Source organism: Dasypus novemcinctus, chromosome 11 (assembly GCF_030445035.2).
Source record: "Dasypus novemcinctus isolate mDasNov1 chromosome 11, mDasNov1.1.hap2, whole genome shotgun sequence".
Lineage (NCBI taxonomy): Eukaryota > Metazoa > Chordata > Mammalia > Cingulata > Dasypodidae > Dasypus > Dasypus novemcinctus.
In genome coordinates this window covers 71,687,379-71,706,052 of record NC_080683.1, presented here as the reverse complement: position 1 = coordinate 71,706,052, position 18,674 = coordinate 71,687,379, and the positions used below count along the sequence as shown (strand labels likewise).

Below are 18,674 nucleotides of genomic sequence, written 5' to 3'. Positions count from 1 at the left end.
TAGTGTATTCAGCATAAGTGGCAACTACTTCATATAATAGTATGGTTGGGGCTTTAAAATTTGGTCCATTTGTTTTATGTCCATTTTTGTCTCCATAATAAATCATCCCATTCAAAATTTCATTTTTTATTAATTTTATAGGAATCTGTCTTACATGATATTATTTATCAGCATAATTGAAGTTTTTAATTTGTTTGGATTGTCACAGTAAAGGTTGGTTTATTTTTTCACAAGGTAGTTGGTATTAAATACAATGAAGCTCTTTTCCATAGCTCTTTCACCAATAAGCTCCTTCTATAAATGCTGTTTTTCCCCCATTGGTTTCTATTAAAAGTAAAATTGTAAAACAGAGATGTCATGTAAATGTAAAAAATATTGAATAGTATATGTAGATATAAAATATACATTTCTGTTGAGTCCTTTATCTAGTTGGTATTTGCCTCTCAACTGATAGTTAATCAAATGCCTGTAGTATACTAGGAACCACATTGGACCAGAATGGGAAGTAGAAGTTACACACTCCACTGATAATCTTCAAACGTGCCCTAATTTGATCTAATTCTTTTATCATTCGATAAATAATAGTCGTTTGCTAAGTACTAGGTAGTATCATGCTAGAATTTTCTTAGGGATTTGAAGAACTAAAAGCAGTACTTGACTTCAGAGACATTTTACTTGTCTGGGAGCATAAGACATACACAAAGGTTAAAATAATAATTTAAGGCAGTATATGCTATGTACCAATTAGTTGATAGAAAATTAGTAAATTAAGAATTCAGAGCATCCTGGAACAAGTTTGGATTTTATCCTGTGGACAGGAAGAAGTTTTGGAAGTTTTTTATTACATCTGATTTGACTCCATGACTTTTTAAGAAATTAGTGACAGTAAAGTTGGAGGAGAGCCATTGGTGTAGTGAGATTTAAAAGGAATTGATGATTAATTATGGGATTCCTGGGGCAGATATGGTATAAATATTGTGTTTAACTAGGAGAATGAAGAATCCTTAAGGAGAAATAGGAACATCATCATTTAGGGTGGTAAGGAGAGATAGGTGAGGAGTTCAATTTTAAACTTGTTTGGTTTGGTGCTATTTCTAGTCTCCAACCCTCTAATTTCCTTCTCTTCTCCTTCTCCCAACCCCTCCCCCCAATTCTTTGATTCCTAGGAGGACTATGATTTCTTACAGCAAAAAGGTAGAAAGCAGCAAAGTGGAAAGGTGCATGGGGCAAATTCTGGAGTGAACCAGGCACGAACTTTCAAGAGTTCTTTCCCAGTGAAATCACACAAAACATGCTTAATTCTTCTAGTAGTGAATTGTTAACACACGTGAAATATTGTCTACCAGGAAAGCTCTTTAGAGGTTCAGTATCCAAGGTTTTTATTGGGGTTGGTCACGCAGGCGCCCACTGCCTAGCTTGTACCAAAATTCCAGACTGCCAGAAGGAAAGCAGGTATTCAGCATAAATGATATTGTTTGCATCATTTAGGCCAGTGGAACTTCCTTATCAGGAAATGGTGGGAATCCTCTCAGAAAAGTTGCCAGGCACCAGCCAAGAGCTAACTTTGGAAGGAGGCCTTTGGAAGGATAGCAGTCTCAGGTTTGCTCTGTTAACTCTTTTCTGCACAAAATTGATAGTGCGACATATATATAAATAGTGATAGTCAAGGCACTGAGAAATACAGGTTCAGTACTTTGGAGAGGTTAATAGCTAAATAAAGAGGAAGACTGAAATGTCTACAGCAGTGATTCTCAAAACTGTGATTTGTAGATCTCTGGGGGGTTATGGAGACCTTTTCAGGAGGTCCTATATCATCAAAACTATGTTGACATTTGTATGAATGATGCAAAAGCCTTAGTACAAATCAAAACCTTGGCTCAGATTATACTAGTAGTCATCATATTTTTCACTGCCATGCAGTCACGGTTTAAAATTTTTAAATGCTGGTTTCACTTAAGAGTCTATTTAATGGGGATGTAAAATTATGAATTTTATTAAATTTTGACCCTTGAATACACATCTTTTTAATAGTCTGTGGGAGAAAATGGAAAGTTCGCTTAAAGTACTGAGTTTCTTTTAAGGAGTTTAGCAACAGATTATATGCAGAAGCACATAGGAGAGTCTAGCTGCCTGTTAAGCCAGACATTAAAGAGGTTTGCAAAAATGTAAAAATATGCCATTCTTGGCACTAATTTTTTTTGTCTTGGAAAATAAAGATACTTTTTCATTAAAAATATGTTAACCTGTAATGTTTAGTGTTACTTTTAGGTGAATAGATACATAATTTAACTTTTTCTCATTTTTAATTTCTAATATAAATTATCAACAGATATAACCCAAATAACAAATAAACAAATAATAAAATTGAAAGCTTCAGTTTTTTAAAGATGTATAAAAAAGAACTGAAACCAAATGAGAACTTCCGGTCTAGAGAAAAGAGTGTTAGAAAACTAAGGACAGAGAGCTGAATAGAAAAGAATGAGATTCATCAACTATTCTTATTCTAATCTGCCCCTCTCATAGTCACTCATTCAAGTTCACTGGGCACCTATTCCTTGTCTTCATTCCACATTTTATTATCAACATGGCCAATTTTAATAGCACTAGGGATAGCTTGGCTCTTCAGATCTACTTCAGCCACCCACTCCCATGAGTAACCTGAAGCATGCATCACTTCTGCATCTGAAAACCCTCAGACTACTGCCACCTGTCTCTAAGTGACCTCATCTTGATCTTACCACTTCTTTTCTCCAGGTATAACATGTCATGGCCTTATCCTGGCCACCTTAATGAGAACCCCTGGGAACCTCATTTCATTTACCCTTACCAACATTGTCACACCTACAAACCCTCAGTCTTGGATCAGGGAAACTAAAGGTTTGTCTTGTCTCCTGAGAGTTGGAGAAAATCACATAACTATGTAAATTGCTACCATTCATGGTCCTCTTTAGTTCATTAAAATCCACTGTACTTCTCCCAAAATGGTTTGAAAACGTTACCACTCCCTTCAAACCTTTAGTCCATCTCTAGCCAGTTTTCTCTTCTTGCTTAACTTTTTTTCCCCATCTTAATCCCTTATTTATTTCCCTTCCCCTTTTACTTTCTTGTTCCTTTCTTACTCTATTACCATACTTTTCTAAACTGGCATCTGATTGCTCATAATGAAAATCCTGAAAATAATCAACTTATATTATAAAGCTGAACAAGTAAGAAGTCTTACTTGTAGAAATTTGGTGTCCTGGATGGGTTTGCTTTCCCAACCATATACTAGAAATATGGTGAGTCAATGTCTGGGGGTTTTTATCTGTTTTGGTTATAAATTTTTTGATCATCAGTTCTATGTTTCTTTTCCCTTGAGCCTAATACTTTCCTATAAATAATTATTGGTGAATTTAATTTTGATTCTTTCTTTAACCTTGATTCTTTCTTTAACCTTCATTTTAATTCCAAAAGGTAAGATTTAATTATTTTCACTTACATTTTAATTACCTTAAATTAAAATTAAAATTTAGAGGTAAAGGCTTAAAGTAAAACATATTTTGGTATGTGGAGAGAGAGAGAAATAAGAAATTATCTTTATTTTTCAAAGTACAGCGTATAAAGCTTAGAAAGCTAAATAATGTTTTCTTTTATTTATAGGCTATTGGTATAACTTACAGGAATCTGCAGACAGTTTCTGATAAATCTACCATGGTCACAAAGTCCTTAGAATACCTTGGTGAAGTATTAAAATATATAAAGCCTTATTTAGGAAAAAAAATTTCCAGTGCAGGGCTACAGCTGACTTATGGAATGATGGGTATGTATTCCTGACATATTTTGCTAGTAGCATTTCCTAAGGTTGAGACTATAGTATCGTGGTAGTAGGAATATACTGGTTAAATCACTACTATTCATACAACAGTAAGAGTAATCTGAAATACAGCAGCCTTAGACTAAGAGTAATCTGAAATACCGCAGCCTTAGACTAAAATAATTCATGCTGGCTTTCAAATGCATTGCTGCCTCACCCCACCCTTTTTCAGTAAATTTACTTTTCTTGTAGATTATGCTTATGTTAATATCCTCATCAGTATAGAAAATAGGCCAATATCAAACTGGTATCAATAGTCTATTATGAATAACTATTAATAGTGTGAATACCTAAAATAACTAAAATGGACTTTTTTTAAAGCTTTTAATCCATACTTAAAGCTTTTAAGTATTAGAACTGAAAACATCAGAAAACCTTTATTTCTTTCTATTTCTAGGCCCTACAGTGTATGTAGAAGGTCAGAAGAGGGTTTGCTATAGCCGTCAAGATTTTTATGTTTTAAATCTTATTTCTTACAATACTGTGTTTTCTCCTTTCAAAAAAATATTTTTCTGTGCCTGCTCTACGACGTCAATTTGTCCTTTAGAACAGTAATTTAGTCTTTGTTCACTAACACCATGTTGCTAACCAAAAGTAAGAACTGGATAAAGGGGGATAAGGAAGATTTCCGTAGAAGTTTTATACAGAATTTAAGTTTTTAAGGTTTTGTTTTGTTTTGGTATTTCTCTGGTCAAAACCTTAACAACTGTTCCCTTTGATCTCATGAACATATGAATAAACTAGATTTGGGCTGCCTGAAAGATAAAGAAGAAAGTGAAAATGTGCAAATACAGGTACTTTAGAATGTAGTGAAAGCTATGATAACAATTCAGTCATCTTAATTTAGAGAAAAATTTAACAAAGTAAAATGTTGATTAAAAGTATTTCAGCATTTAGGCTTATAAATTATAAGACTCTCAAAAACAGTTTTCTGAAATTTCCAAATAAGAGATTTTTACCAAGCTCAATGTAAGGTTGAGTGAGTATGTATTTTACAAAATGTATGATAGCCTTATCAGGAACTGCAAAGTCGTATTTGTTTTGGCAATATGGACATGGAAAGATTGGGACAAAATTTTCCTCATGAAGATGTGAGGGCGTTCCTTGTTTTGCTCACTTGTCCTTTTGTACAGGTCTCAAATTGAGTATACTACTACAGTGTTACCCCTTTATTCATTAGAAATTAGAAACAAGTTGCTTACTGTCTTCTTCATGTGAAAGGTGTAGAACAGAATGGAGAAGGTGCAGTGTAAACTTCTGAGAGTTGGAACCTATTTAGAGTGTGTTGGGATTGGGATTTCATAACCACTTGAGGGAAAGAGAAGCCACTGTAATTTTGTGCCCTGTTTACTTTGTCAGTTCCTAACTGGACATTCCTGTTGTTCACTTGCAAAGCTGCAAGAATGCTAGTGGAAGGCTTAAAAACTCTGTTAATAAAATCATACTCCAGATTATGGCATTCTGGGATCTTATCCTGTAGTTCACTTTCTGAGAAGACAGGGTTGATCTGTCAGTAATTTCCTCAATTTCCCTTCTCTTTATACCATATTTTTATTTTACTCATTCTCCATATGCCATATATTCCCATTTCCATGCCTTTCCTTTGGGTATCTGTATTAGTCAGCCAAAGGGGTGCTGATGCAAAATACCAGAATTTGGTTGGTTTTTATAAAGGGTATTTATTTGGGGTAGGAGCTTACAGATACCAGGCCATAAAGCATGTTACTTCCCTCACCAAAGTCTATTTTCATGTGTTGGAGGAAGATGGCTGCCCATGTCTGTGAGGCTTCAGGCTTCTTGGGTTCCTCCCTTCCTGGGGCTTACTTCTCATTCCTCTACATGCTTACTTCCTGGGGCTCCAGCTTAAGACTTCAGCATCAAACTCCAACATCAAAACTCTGACATCAGAAACCCTTCAACTCTGTCCTTTGCCATGCCTTTTATGCCCCACTAAGAGGTGGGGACTCAGTGCCCTAATGATGTGACCCAATCAAAGTCCTAATCATAACTCAATCATGCCCAGGTATGGATCAGATTACAAACATAATCTAGTATCTGTTTTTGGAATTCATAACCATATCAAACTGCTACAGCATCTTTCTCTTCTCAGTCACCCTTCCCTCTTCATTCATCCTTCCCCTTTTGTCTTTGTTATTGAAATTCTATCTGTGATCTTTCAAGGCCCAGGCCAAACGTCCTACCTTTCCTCCATTCCCCAGATTTGATCTTCCTCATTGTACTTCATCTGTCTTTCTTTTATGACATTCTTTATAGCTTGTCATTTATTATAATTATTTATGTACTTTTCATGCCTCTATTAGAGTTTAAACTTATTCATGGTAGTTACAATATCTTTTGAACTTTTAATTCCCATACTCATGTTGTATTTTGAACAAAAACATCTACTCAGTTTAAAGAGCTTCCCCATTGTAGGTGGCATATACTAAATAACTATTTCTCGAATTTAATAGTTTTATAATGGTCACATAATACTTTTCTTAAAGTTCCTAAATGATGAACAGTGTTACTTTCTAATATGCATAGTTATTAAGTGCAAATATATACTAGAGTAGAAGAGAAGTAAATGTACAAGAGTTTTTGTAGTCATCTTTGAATTATCTTTGTATTAATCTTTTTCTCTATTTTCCAGTTTTCATCAGTAAATTTAGAATATGTTCATAGTCCAGGAAAAAACTTTGTTTATACAAAGCTACTGTATGTATTTAAACCTTTCCCAAAGTTTTTTATATACACATTTTACTTTTCTTCATTTGTCCTGTTTGCATTTCTAATATACATGCTTGCATGTATTCTTTACCGAAACTTAAAAGAATGGGGGTCTGATATGACAGTTAAACAAATATATCACCTTGGCCTTAAATGAATTCATAAAACTGAAGGTCTTCAGCAAAGAATTTTAGCGTTGCAGTAACTGAAATACAAGGGTAGATAATGTGTTTTTGGTTGGTAGGTCCCTTCTTTTTATAATTAATACCTGTGTGACACCTAAGAATGATATAAATCATTTCACATGTCAGTGATAATGGCACTTGCTCTTACTAGTATATTAATTTGTGTTAGAATGTGAGTTCTTCTTACATTGCTGCCATACTCAAGTTTTCTACCCACTGGAAAAATGAGGAGCAAGACAGTGTTGTTTAAAATACCACTAAGTAAAAATTGTGTTTCTTCGTGGTTGATTATTGTATTTCCTTTTACGACAGAAGATTAATGTTGCTATTTGTTGTTCTTAGAAGTGATTATTGGTTGTTGTTTTTTTAACATCAATATATTCTTCTGTGTGTTTTTGTTTTCCTTCAGAACTTGAATTTCAAACTTTCTGTTTTATGGACATGACTTTAAATTCTATCTTTTTTGCTTTTTAAAATAGAATAGATAAAAATTTATGAAGTAGATGTACCACTGTGCTGTTGGACAAACACATAGTTTATTAAATGATCCCCCTTTAATTGAGCTTTTCAGGAAAGGAGACCTCAATAGCACTAATACAGCCTATTGGGAATTATATATATGCTCTAAATTACTTTCTAGAACAAAACATGCTCATTTGTTAAGACTTATTATCATCAAATATGGCAATTGACAGATTCCTAGCATCAAAGAAACCATTGTATATTTCATGTAATAAAGAAGTCTTTTCCTCTTCTTTCAGAATCAAAATTTAAACTCACTTTGTTTAAATTGAGTATTAAAAAGAGAAAATAAAAATATTCTAAAACATTTTTATTGCTATCTTTTGAAAGATGTGAAAACTGAAGGTCAAGGAGATTAGGTGGTTGCTCTAAGGAGTCACAGCTAATCTGACTTTTCCTGTTTTATCAATAAAATTTAGTTTATGCCTCTCTTTGTTTTGCATACTGGATTGAGACAGTCTGTAAAATATGTAAGATAAGAAATATAGAGAAATAAGAGTGAAAAAAGGTAGTGTACACACGAAAGGATAATATACAATCCTACAGAATTCTGAGAGAATTTTATGTGGTTAGTGATACAGATAACATTAACATAGGACTTTTGACTTCTAGTACTCTCTGTTTCCTACTGCTACTTAAATTTGGTTACTTAAACTCGACCTTAAGTGCTTTAAGTAGAAATTTTATAGTGGAAACTAAACAGTTGTTTCTGTTGCTTTCCTTCCTTAGGAGTTCTTGTTAAGTCATGGGCACAGATCTTTTCCACTGCTAAAGCCCAAAAGTTACTATTCCGGATCATAGATTGTTTGCTGCTGCCACATACGGTATTACAGCCAGAAAAAGAGCTGCCTGCAGCTATGTTGACAGCAATTCAGAAGAGTCTTCCTTTGTATCTCCAGGTACAGTGTGATTGCTTAAAAGTAAATTTTTGGTTTTTTAATTTTTCCTTAAAACAGGGTTTACTAAATGCTGATTTAAAAACCATTCACTGGGGGAGTAGATGTGGCTCAAGAGATTGAGTTCCTGCCTATCACACAGGAGGTTCGTGGTTCAGTTCCCAGTGCCTCCTTAAGAAGAGAGTGAGCTGGCCTGATGGGCAGGTGTGGGAAGCTGACACAACAAGATGATGCAACAAGAGATACAAGAGGAAAAACATTGAGAGACACAACAGAGCAGGGAGCAGGGGTTCCCGGTGCTTCTTGAAGAAGACAAGACAGCGAGCTGACATGATGGGCTGGCATGGCAAACTGATGCAACAAGAGACGCAGCAAACAAGAAGGAAAAACACAGAGACATACCAAAAGCAGGGAACCGAAGTGGCTTAAGCAATTAGGTACCTCTCTCCCATATTGGAGGTCCCGAGTTCAGTTCCTGGTGCCTCCTAAAGAAACAAAAGAAGACGAACAGACACAGCAAGTATAAACAACAAGGGGGTGGGGAGAAATAAATTTGAAAAATAATAATTTTTAAAAACCCATATACTGTAATCTCAAATGGCACATTGATTAAATGAGCTTTAAGTTCCTTTGTGTTTGACTCTAAAAACAAAAATGAGAAAGGTGGTCTCTGCCCTCAAGAGCTTATAGTCAAGAGATGTGGCAGACTAGCACAGGCATTTATGATAGAGTGTTTTCTTAAAGGTTTCAGCTTTATCAACCAGATTATGGGTGAGGAGATGTGAGAGAAGATACTGTAGAGGTTATTAGGAACAAAAGAGCAGAGCATTGTGGGAGCTGGAGGGATATTTCTGTTAGAGGGAAAACCATGAACTTTAAGGAAATATGACGTTGGGAAAAAAAACAAATAGTTCTGAAGGGGCTGGAAATTGATATAGTAGAAAGCACATAATTGAGGACTTTATGTGACATGTTAAGATTTTGGGACCATTGATGGATTTTGAGCAGAGAAGTATGAGTGATGTAATCACATTTACATTTTAAAAAGATGATTCTGGTGGCACCATCTAAGGTGTTTGGTATGGAGGTTAGGTTGGAGACTTGGCAAACAGTAAGTAGATCATTGCAATAACCCATACATCATCTGAAGGTTTTAAAGTAAGTCAGTGGGAGTTGAGCCCACATAGCAGATTTCAAAAACATTTAACATTCAAGAGTTCTGATCAAGCAGACTTGCTCAGTGAGTGTGTGGAGAAATGGAAGGAACTGCAATACTTCTTAGATTCCAGAGTGGCTGCCTATGTAGATAGTATTGCCATTAATGGAAATGGGGTATTCTGGAGACACAGGAATAATGGTAAGAATTAACTTTTGAACAGCTTTAGAATGAGGTGCTGCTGCCTAAGCAGTTGGAAATACTGATGCCATGTGGGGAAGGAATGGATTGGGCTAGAGTATACTTTATTATTCACTGCAGTCTGATACTGAAGGTAAGTACTTCTTAATATGGGCTTAAATAAGGGAAGCTGAGGAGGAAGGGGCAAATGGGTTTTGATTAAGTGATGAGTGTCTTTCACAGATGGAATTCTTTTAAACATTGTGAAGATTTTTCAGAAAATTTTAGTTGGCTCCTTAATGTTGTATTCATAACAGTATTTAGCACAAAGTGTAGTGTATCTGCCAATCCCAGAGCATGGGAAATGAATGTAGAGTAGTTGTTGGCAGTGATAGTATAGAATGCTTGCTCCCTGTGACCTTCTTAAACCCAAACAGCCCACTTAGTAAAAATTCTTATAAACTTCATAAGTGGTAAATTGAAATTTTTGATTAATTATGCATTTGGTGGAATTGATTGGACAATATATCTTTTTTAAAAAAAACGATATATCTTTAATTTTGGGGGGACAAGTCACACTTGGGGCAGACTTCTAGGGAGTGTGTAGTGTACATCTTGTAATAGTGTGTTGTATCAGGGGATGGAGGCCCACATATTGAGTGGGAAAATGTTGTGCTCCTGTCTTGGGAATTTCTGCTATGATGTCAAATAGAGGGGCAGGAGTCTCTTGAGAGAATAGCGGTGCCTAATAGGGAAGGACAGGTCAATATGTTGAACCCTCAATGTTGTTGCAAGTAACTATGAATCTGGTCCTTCAATGAGTTCATCTTGGTGGTTACCATGGGTGCCTAAGGGAGAGGGAGGGAGGGAGGAATAGAATACGATGGAACACAGGACATTTTGGGGGTGATAGAATTGTTCTACATGATCCTGCAAGGATGCCTACATACCATGTCAAACTTCATCAAAATCTATAAAAATGTATGGTCCAAAATGTATACCAAAATGTAAATCATTGAACATGGTTAATAGCAATGTTTCAATATTTGTATATCAATTGTAACAAATGTTCCATCCACATGTAAATGTTATTAATAGGGAAAATGGAGCGTATGTTGGATATTTGGGAATCACCTATTTTCTGTAAATGTCTTTTCTGTAACCTAAAGCTTCTTTGAAGACAAAATGAAAAAAATAATACGTTGGGTGAATAAAAGAAAGCAAATATCACTATACATAAAGGGAAACAGATCTTACATTGATAAAAGACAAAATGTTTTTAAAAATTAATTTTATATTTTTATATTATTTCAAACTTTAAAAATGTTTTCATATTTTATTCCTTTTTTTATAAACCATCCTCACTATATCATTTTCCTATTAATTCTATTCAGTTATCTTCTTAGCTTCAATTTTGAAGAAGCTTTGGATCACAGAAGGGTTACAACTGTAGCAGGGGAGGATCGTTGATGTGGGATGTCAGAGATGGGGGATGAGTAGGAGGATGTTCACTTGGGGCATACATATAAGGTATGCAAATGTATTCAAGTGTTCACTGGTCATTGTCACCGTGGGTGGAGATAGGCACAATAACCAAAGAAATATCAAATTCCCATCCTGGAGTGCTCTGCCACATGCTCTAATGGAACAGCTAGAATCTCCTGAATATAGGGACAGAGCCTAGGGAAGACGAATGGACCACTGGCAGGCCCTTGATATTACCTAAAATCCTGGGGCCCCTGAGGGCTCTGGGGACATTCGGGCATGATAGGCAGGGCATTGTTCTGTTGTTTATTGCCCTGCCAGTGGGCCCTACCTTGGAATTTACACTCCCCAGTGTGATAATCATCTTGTTGCACCAGCTTTCCGTGGCATGGGCCAGCTTGCCTCCAATAGGAGTCCTAAGGAATCCAACCCAGGGCCTCCCATATGGTAGATGGGAGCCTAATGGCTTGAGTCACATCTACTTCCCTACAACTCATTGTTAAAAGAAATCAAGAAAGACCTAAATAATTGGAAGAACATGCCAGGCTTACAGATTGGAAGACTAAATATCATTAAGATGTCAATTCTACACAAATTAATACACAGATGCAGTTCAATCCTGATAAAAATTCCACCAGCATTTTTAAATAAATGAAAAATATGATTATCGAATTTATTTGGAAGGGTAAGTGGTCTTGAATAGCCCGAAACAGAAGGCAAAGCAAAGTTGCAGACTCTCGCTTCCAGACTTTAAATCATATTACCTACCTATAGTGGTAAAAACAGCAGGTATTGGCATAAAGACAGACACATAGACCAACGAAATCGAATTGATGGTTCAGAAATAGACCCTCACATCTGTGGTCAAGTGATTTTTGACAGGCCTGTCAAACCTACCCAGCTGGGTAAGAACAGCCTATTCAAAAACAGCCCTGGGAAAAGTGGATATCCTTACCCAAAAGAAACAAAGAGGACACCTAGCTCTCACCTTATACAAAAATTAACTCAAAAATGGATCAAAAACAAATATAAAAGCAGGAACCATGGTTACTAGAAGAATCTAGGAAAACATCTTCAAGACCTGGTGATAGTTGGTGGATTCTTGAAGGAGATCAGAGGATGCCTGAGATGGACTACTGATATTTAATGTATATTGAAGTTTTAATTAATTTTGTTGTAAAAGTAAGGAAATGTACAGAACGGGTGGTAATACATTATAGTGAGTAATAGCTGGTTTTTAAATCAGAAAGTGGAATGAAAGTATAGGCTAGGCATGTAAATGCCTATTGAAAGAAACCTAGAGAATAATCTAGGGAATGAATAACACAGTAAACCCAGAGTGGATGAGAATTCTGTTTGATGGTACTAATGCAAGAGTGTCCTTTCTGAGCCAGAGCAGACCTACATCATTATTGCAGGGTCCTGGGAATGTGGAGAAGCATGGGAAAAATACTAGAGTGACCTGTGAACTGTGATTAACAGTAATAATGTAAAATTCATGCATCTATGCCAAAAATGTATTGTGTTGATTATGGGTGAGTATGGAAAAAGTGTGCCAAGTGTATTATGGACCTGGTCATAGTCTGATGATATTATCTTGCAATCTGTAACATATGTTCCACAACGGTGCGGTGTGGTATGTTGATAGAAGGGTGTTGTATTGGAATTCTGCACATGTGCTTGAATGTTTTCTAAGTTTACAAGTTCTGGCATAAAAACATTTTAAAAATAATAATAGTGTGGGTTGGGGGAAAATACAACAAATGTAAGATAAGGCCTATCTTTAGTAGTAAGATTTTGATGATATTCTCTCATAATTTGTAACAAATGTCTCAAAAAATGCAAGGTATTGATAGTGGGTTGATGTATCAGACCCCTATATAATGTTAGGCATGTTTGCTCTGTATGTTCATAACTTTTACTATTCAATTATTGTATATGTTCATACATAAATGTTTTAATAGTAATAATAATAGGGTGGCTTGGGGGAAAATGTACCAAATGTAAGATACTTTGGTAGGTAGTAATATTTTGAGGAAGTTCTTTAATTATTAATTAAAAATGTTTCACAACAACGCAAGGTATTGTAGGTAGGATGAGGTATGAGAGCCCTGTATGATGTTATGTATGTTTTCTCTGTAGGTTCATGACTATTACTACACAATTATTTTTTATGTATGAGTGATATACTTAAATAAATTTTTTTAAATGCAAAAAAACAATATATCTTTAATTTTTTCAAGGTATACCCATCTCTCCTCTTCAGAATTTTCAAAATGTGTCCATTATTATTTCATCTTTCTCGATTTAATGTGCTTTTCTTTAAGCAATAACATTCAAAATAAGAAACAGTGTTTGGAGTCCATTCTTGTTTTTTGTTTATTTCATTTGTCATTTAATTGCTAATGTTTTAACAACTCTTTGCTATTTTTCATTACAAATAAACTTTCAGAATTTCTTATTTGGTTTAAGTATTCACTGATTGCTAAATGCAAACAAACATTTCTCTTCAAAAACACATTATGAATCACAAAGTACCAAGTTGTAAGTGAACTTTTAGAACATAATTTTTTGCTTTGTTGGTGATTTTTTTGTATTTAGTAATATTGGCAGAAAAACACTTCTATTAGACTATTGTTTAATCATTTTTAAGTTTTAAATATTCCATATGCAATTATGTTCTTCAACTGTTGTCAGCAGAGATGCAGCAAGACATTGTTACTTCTGTGTAATAAATGTGATCAAGCTTCTAAGTTCTCTGATCCTCAGAATTTATGAGCTTGGTGGGTTTTTTGAGACATTTAAATGAAGCATTGCATATAATGCATGATGTCCTTTGCTTGACATATAAAAACCTCTAAATAAATTACAGTTATTGAGTTTTAATCTTCTGAATTTCTCTCCCTTTGTTAATGATTATATGATTTTATAAATAATCACAAATTTCTTGATATGGAACATTTTTAGCATACATTTTATAGTCTTAGACAAAATGACCCTACATTAAAAAAACTGACAAAAATGTATTTTATGCTGTGTAATGAGGCACACATACATAATTGATGAGTATGGTGGTCAAGTTTTCTGAATATGAGAGGAAGAAAGAAGCTTCCTGTGTCTCCTTTCCATACTTCTTCCCCGCTTCCATTAACTTGGGGCCCACACCCCAAAGATATGCATATTTGGTTAGATACCATAGCATATGCATGACCCAAGCTTGGCAGCTCTGTGAAGTTCATATAAGCATTATCTATTGATAAGATCTAGGTATCTTTGTTGATGATAAATTACAAATTCTGACTTAAATATAAAAGCTGGAGGCTGTATTAGTAAGTTTCTAAATTTTGTTTACTTTCAAAACTTGGACTCCTTAGTATTTCTTTTCTCTTTTTTTTCTCCTGTAGGGCATGTGTATCGTGTGTTGTCAATCTCAAAATCCAAATACCTATTTGATTCAATTGCTAGGGAATGTTATTAAGCAGTATATTGGGCGATTTCTTCCAACTTCACCACATGTTTTAGATCTTGAACAGCATCCTGTTTTGTTGGCGTTGAGAAAGTCAGCCAGTGTTCCATCGGTGTCACCTCTAAAGAAATGCATTGTACAAGTTATAAGGTACACCTAAATATTAAAAATACAGGTGGTATGTACAATTTATGAATCTCTATTAAAAAGTAACCGTGTAGCATCTCAAAAATATTGGAAACTTTAGGATACTGACAGTTATAGAAACATTTTTTTGTTCTGAGAAGCATTATCTAAAAATTAAGTAAGATCACACCAGATCACAACCTAAGGCAGTGCTCTTTAAATTGCCTCTGTTTTCCTTATTAGTTATTATTCACCTTATATAATATATGTCCTTAACGTATATTTTTCTTCTTTAACTTCTAATTAGATATATAATAATTACATTAGTACTGCTCAAAATACAATAATTGTATTTTATAAAGCTAATAATTATGTGGAAACATGCATGCTAATATGAAAAGAAGCAATATGAAGTCCTATTCTGTTGGTCTACTCTGTCTTAATTCATTTTTATTATTAGGAAAATGAATAAGTGAAATTTCTTAGGTTTCCACTAGATTCCATACCCTTTAACTGCTGCAACATTAGAAGTCTCAGTAATAGAAAGGATCTTTTCTTTGTCTTCATGGAGTATAAGAAATTATTTTTAAAAATTTAAGATGCTATTGCTATAATAGTAATGTTATTATTGTCATTATTGTTATTATCCAGTATTTGTTTTCTGGTGTTTTAATGACTTGGTGATTTCTTTATCCCATGCTATATTTCCATTTTGATTGCCCCTTTATAATCTGGTTTTTTCTTTTTTAATATTTTTATTTATTTTTAAAAGATACATAGATCACACAAAATGTTACATTAAAGAATATAGGAGGTTCCCATATACCCTACCCCCCTATAATCTGTTTCTTTATGAACATTTTGTCTGACACTTTTTACTTGATACCCATCACCTCTCATTACAGAATTTCAAAAACCTGTTTTCTGTATGACTTTTTTGTGTTCCTAGTGTCTTGTTTCTCAGGATTGAAAACTTTAGCTTCATTGTTCCCTCTCCTTTGCCCTACTTGGGCAAATGATTGTTTTCTTCTCTTCTTTTCATATTTTTCTTCCTTACCACATTACACCTAAACTATTGCCAGAATCTCCTAACCACGTTTACCCTCCTGTCTTTTCTTCCAGAACAACCTAAACAAAACTTCCAGATTACTTTTCCTAATATTACTATTCCATTATGACGCTTCCCTACCACCAAACCGTATTGACTCCTTTTGCCTATGGAATAAATTCCATACTTCTCAGCTCTCCAGGATATGGCACCTACCTTTTCCAAATTATTATGTATGGTGTCATATACAAACCTACTAAAATACTTTACTCTTCCTTACATCACAGCTTTTTTCATACCATCTTCTCCATTAAAATTCCATCTTATGGGCTAAATCTTGCCATTCTTTCCTTTATAAAACCTCTGATACCTCAGTGCACTAGGATGTTTCTTTCCATCTTCTGAACGAGTATTCTTTGTACAATTTAATTCACAGCATCATAAAATATTTGCCTTGACTGTATCTGAATTCCCAACAAGATGGTAGTTATCTACCACTGTATTTGATATATTGCACAGGTAATTTTAATTCAAGCCAAATGGCAAGACATAAAACTGTTTTAACTCCAGTTTAGGATCTAGGTGCATCAGAGTGAAAACATTTTTCCTCATATTTTCCAGATGAGGACCCAAAAATGTAATAATTCCTTTTTTTTTTTTTGAGTACTCAGGAAAGATTTAGATTGTCTCATAACTGATTCTTCTGCTACCCATTCAGTTGGTGCTCTTTCCTCTGAATTCCTATAGAATCCTGTGCTTATCTTTATTGCAGTACCTGTCACACTATATTGTAATTCTCATTTTTCCTCAACCAACCTCTCCATCGGTTGGTGAGCACCTTACTTTCAGGAACCATATTCTACTCTTTATTTTCCTTGCTCTTAGACTTGTATCTGGCATATTGTAGGTGTTCAGCAGTTGTTTGTTCTAGGCAGTAGTGATTCAACAGTAAACAAAATGGATAAAACCTTTGCCCTCAAAAAGTGATTGCATCTTCTGATGTGTAATATTTGTTGGAATGCACTGCAGGAAATATAAATGATTACTAAAGACATAGTTCCTTCCCTTAAGGAGTTTATTTCTGTGTGATTTATATGCCTCATTGTGATAAATTATTTTTACTTTACAAGTATATTTAGACATCTAGCTTAGAATTAACTGTATTTGGCGATTTTTTGTATTGTTTAGGCTTTTTAAAAACTAATTCTCATTTTTCTTTATTCGCTTAATGTACACTGAACACCTGTTATAAGTCACAAAGGAGCTAGGGATAAAAAGATGAGTCAGATAAATTATTATTTTTATGATCTCTATTGGGTTATAATTATAAAATGTGTCCTACCATGAGAGGGATATTAAATCCTTAAATTAACTGATTTTTTTTTTTTCAACTTGAAGTAGGGAGGAACTGGGATAAGAAGCTAATTCCTAGGACAGTCCTCTTATGTATTTGGAAAAATGACACCTCCCAAATCCCTAAATAAATAAATGTGGAGAGAGTTCTTTATGCAAATTTGACATTAGAGAAAATGTTGCAGCATTGAGGAGCCAGCAGATGAGATCAGACTTACTACACTAGAAAGGGGAAAATGAAAATTAGATGTTTGGTTTGGATTTTCATTACATTTCTTTAAAAATCTGGTTTATTAAAATTTAAATTTCTTCTGTTATGCTTCTACCATTAAAGCAAACCAAAAGAATGTGCAGTTGTTGTTTCTAAAAATCTAGTTGTTTGAAGTTAGCACGATAAACATATTTTTTAAAAAACTGAACTTTATTAATTTGGGAGTAAACTTTGCTAATATCTTTAAAGTGTATATTTGATTCTGTCTATTGAAATTTTAAACAGAAAAAGCAAACAAAATTTTACTTATTTGCAGGAAATTCTACTTTAAGTTTGAAGGTTCCTCACTGCCTCCTCGCTTAGCATGCATTTTGGCCTTCATTCTCCAGCTCTTCAAGGAAACTAAAATAGACATTTCTGATGTTGAACTTCTCCCTGGTGTCTTAAAATGTTTGGTCTTGGTCAGTGAGCCCCAAGGTGAGTTTCTTTATAAGTTGGTGTTAGTCATCCTTTTCTGTTACAAGTTTAAGAAACTACTTTTCCTGTCAGTTAAATTGGTAATTATAAAAGTATATGGTTGTTTTATATCTGTTTATAAATATGTGGTGGCTAAAGAACAAACTCTAGCCAATAGCTGAGGTTTCGGTCATGACAAATGTTTTTAAAACTAACATTATGTTTCAGTTTAGTTGTTTGTTTGTTTGTTTTTAATTTAGCAGGTACTGGGGATTCATACATGTGAAGAGTATGCTCAACCACTGAGCTATACCCAACTCCAGCTCAGTTTAGTTTTGTTGGTCTGTGTTCCATTCACTGAGGCAAATCATGTATTTAAGGGCTCTTACATCTCATTAGAATTCTTAACTTATCAAAGAATATTTGTTTAGTCATATCCCGTGTTAAATACAGCTGGTTAAATACCAAGTTTTGAGGGGTTAGTGTACTTTCTTCTGTTCAGGTTTCTCCTAGAATATCTGTTTGGCAAACCTGTAAGGATCTTTTGGTCATATTTCTCTTGTTCTTAGTTTCATCAGCCTTACTGCCAGTGATCTCTTATATATGTGATTTATTTAACCTCACTGTGAGTAGCATTTTTCAGTGTTAATTTGGAATATGCAGAATGATAACTCTAGTACTATCCTGAAGGAAATGTAAATAGGGTGCTCTGTGTGTGTGTGTGTGTGTGTGTGTTTTACAACTCTTCTTATACTTTTCTACTGAATATTTCTAACTGTTGAGATAAGTGACTACAGCATACCTAGAAGAGTCTGAGGACAATGCCAAAAGTGGTAGCTGAAAGCACAAATACCTCTTTGAAATGTTGTTTTATCTTTAAAATGTATGTATATTTTGCATTATTCCATATTTATTTCTATTTTTAAAATGCTCTTCTTTGTTCCCAAGTTTGGTTTTAGGAAAACTATTATATATGTTAACATAGAATACCTTTACTTGAGAGTAACACC

The 18,674-nt window shown here is 34.4% G+C and overlaps 1 protein-coding gene across 3 annotated transcripts in view; it reads left to right on the top strand.

The window, feature by feature from the left end:
- The window catches only part of MMS22L (MMS22 like, DNA repair protein), a 156,152-nt gene that overhangs the window by 125,109 nt on the left and 12,369 nt on the right, over positions 1–18,674 (top strand). For all 3 annotated transcript variants that reach the window (XM_023587680.3, XM_004454567.5, XM_071218604.1), the window contains 4 exons: positions 3,640–3,799; positions 8,017–8,186; positions 14,409–14,620; positions 17,525–17,685. In XM_023587680.3, the coding sequence (XP_023443448.2) occupies positions 3,640–3,799; positions 8,017–8,186; positions 14,409–14,620; positions 17,525–17,685 (703 nt within the window). The remainder of the gene's footprint in view (positions 1–3,639; positions 3,800–8,016; positions 8,187–14,408; positions 14,621–17,524; positions 17,686–18,674) is intronic.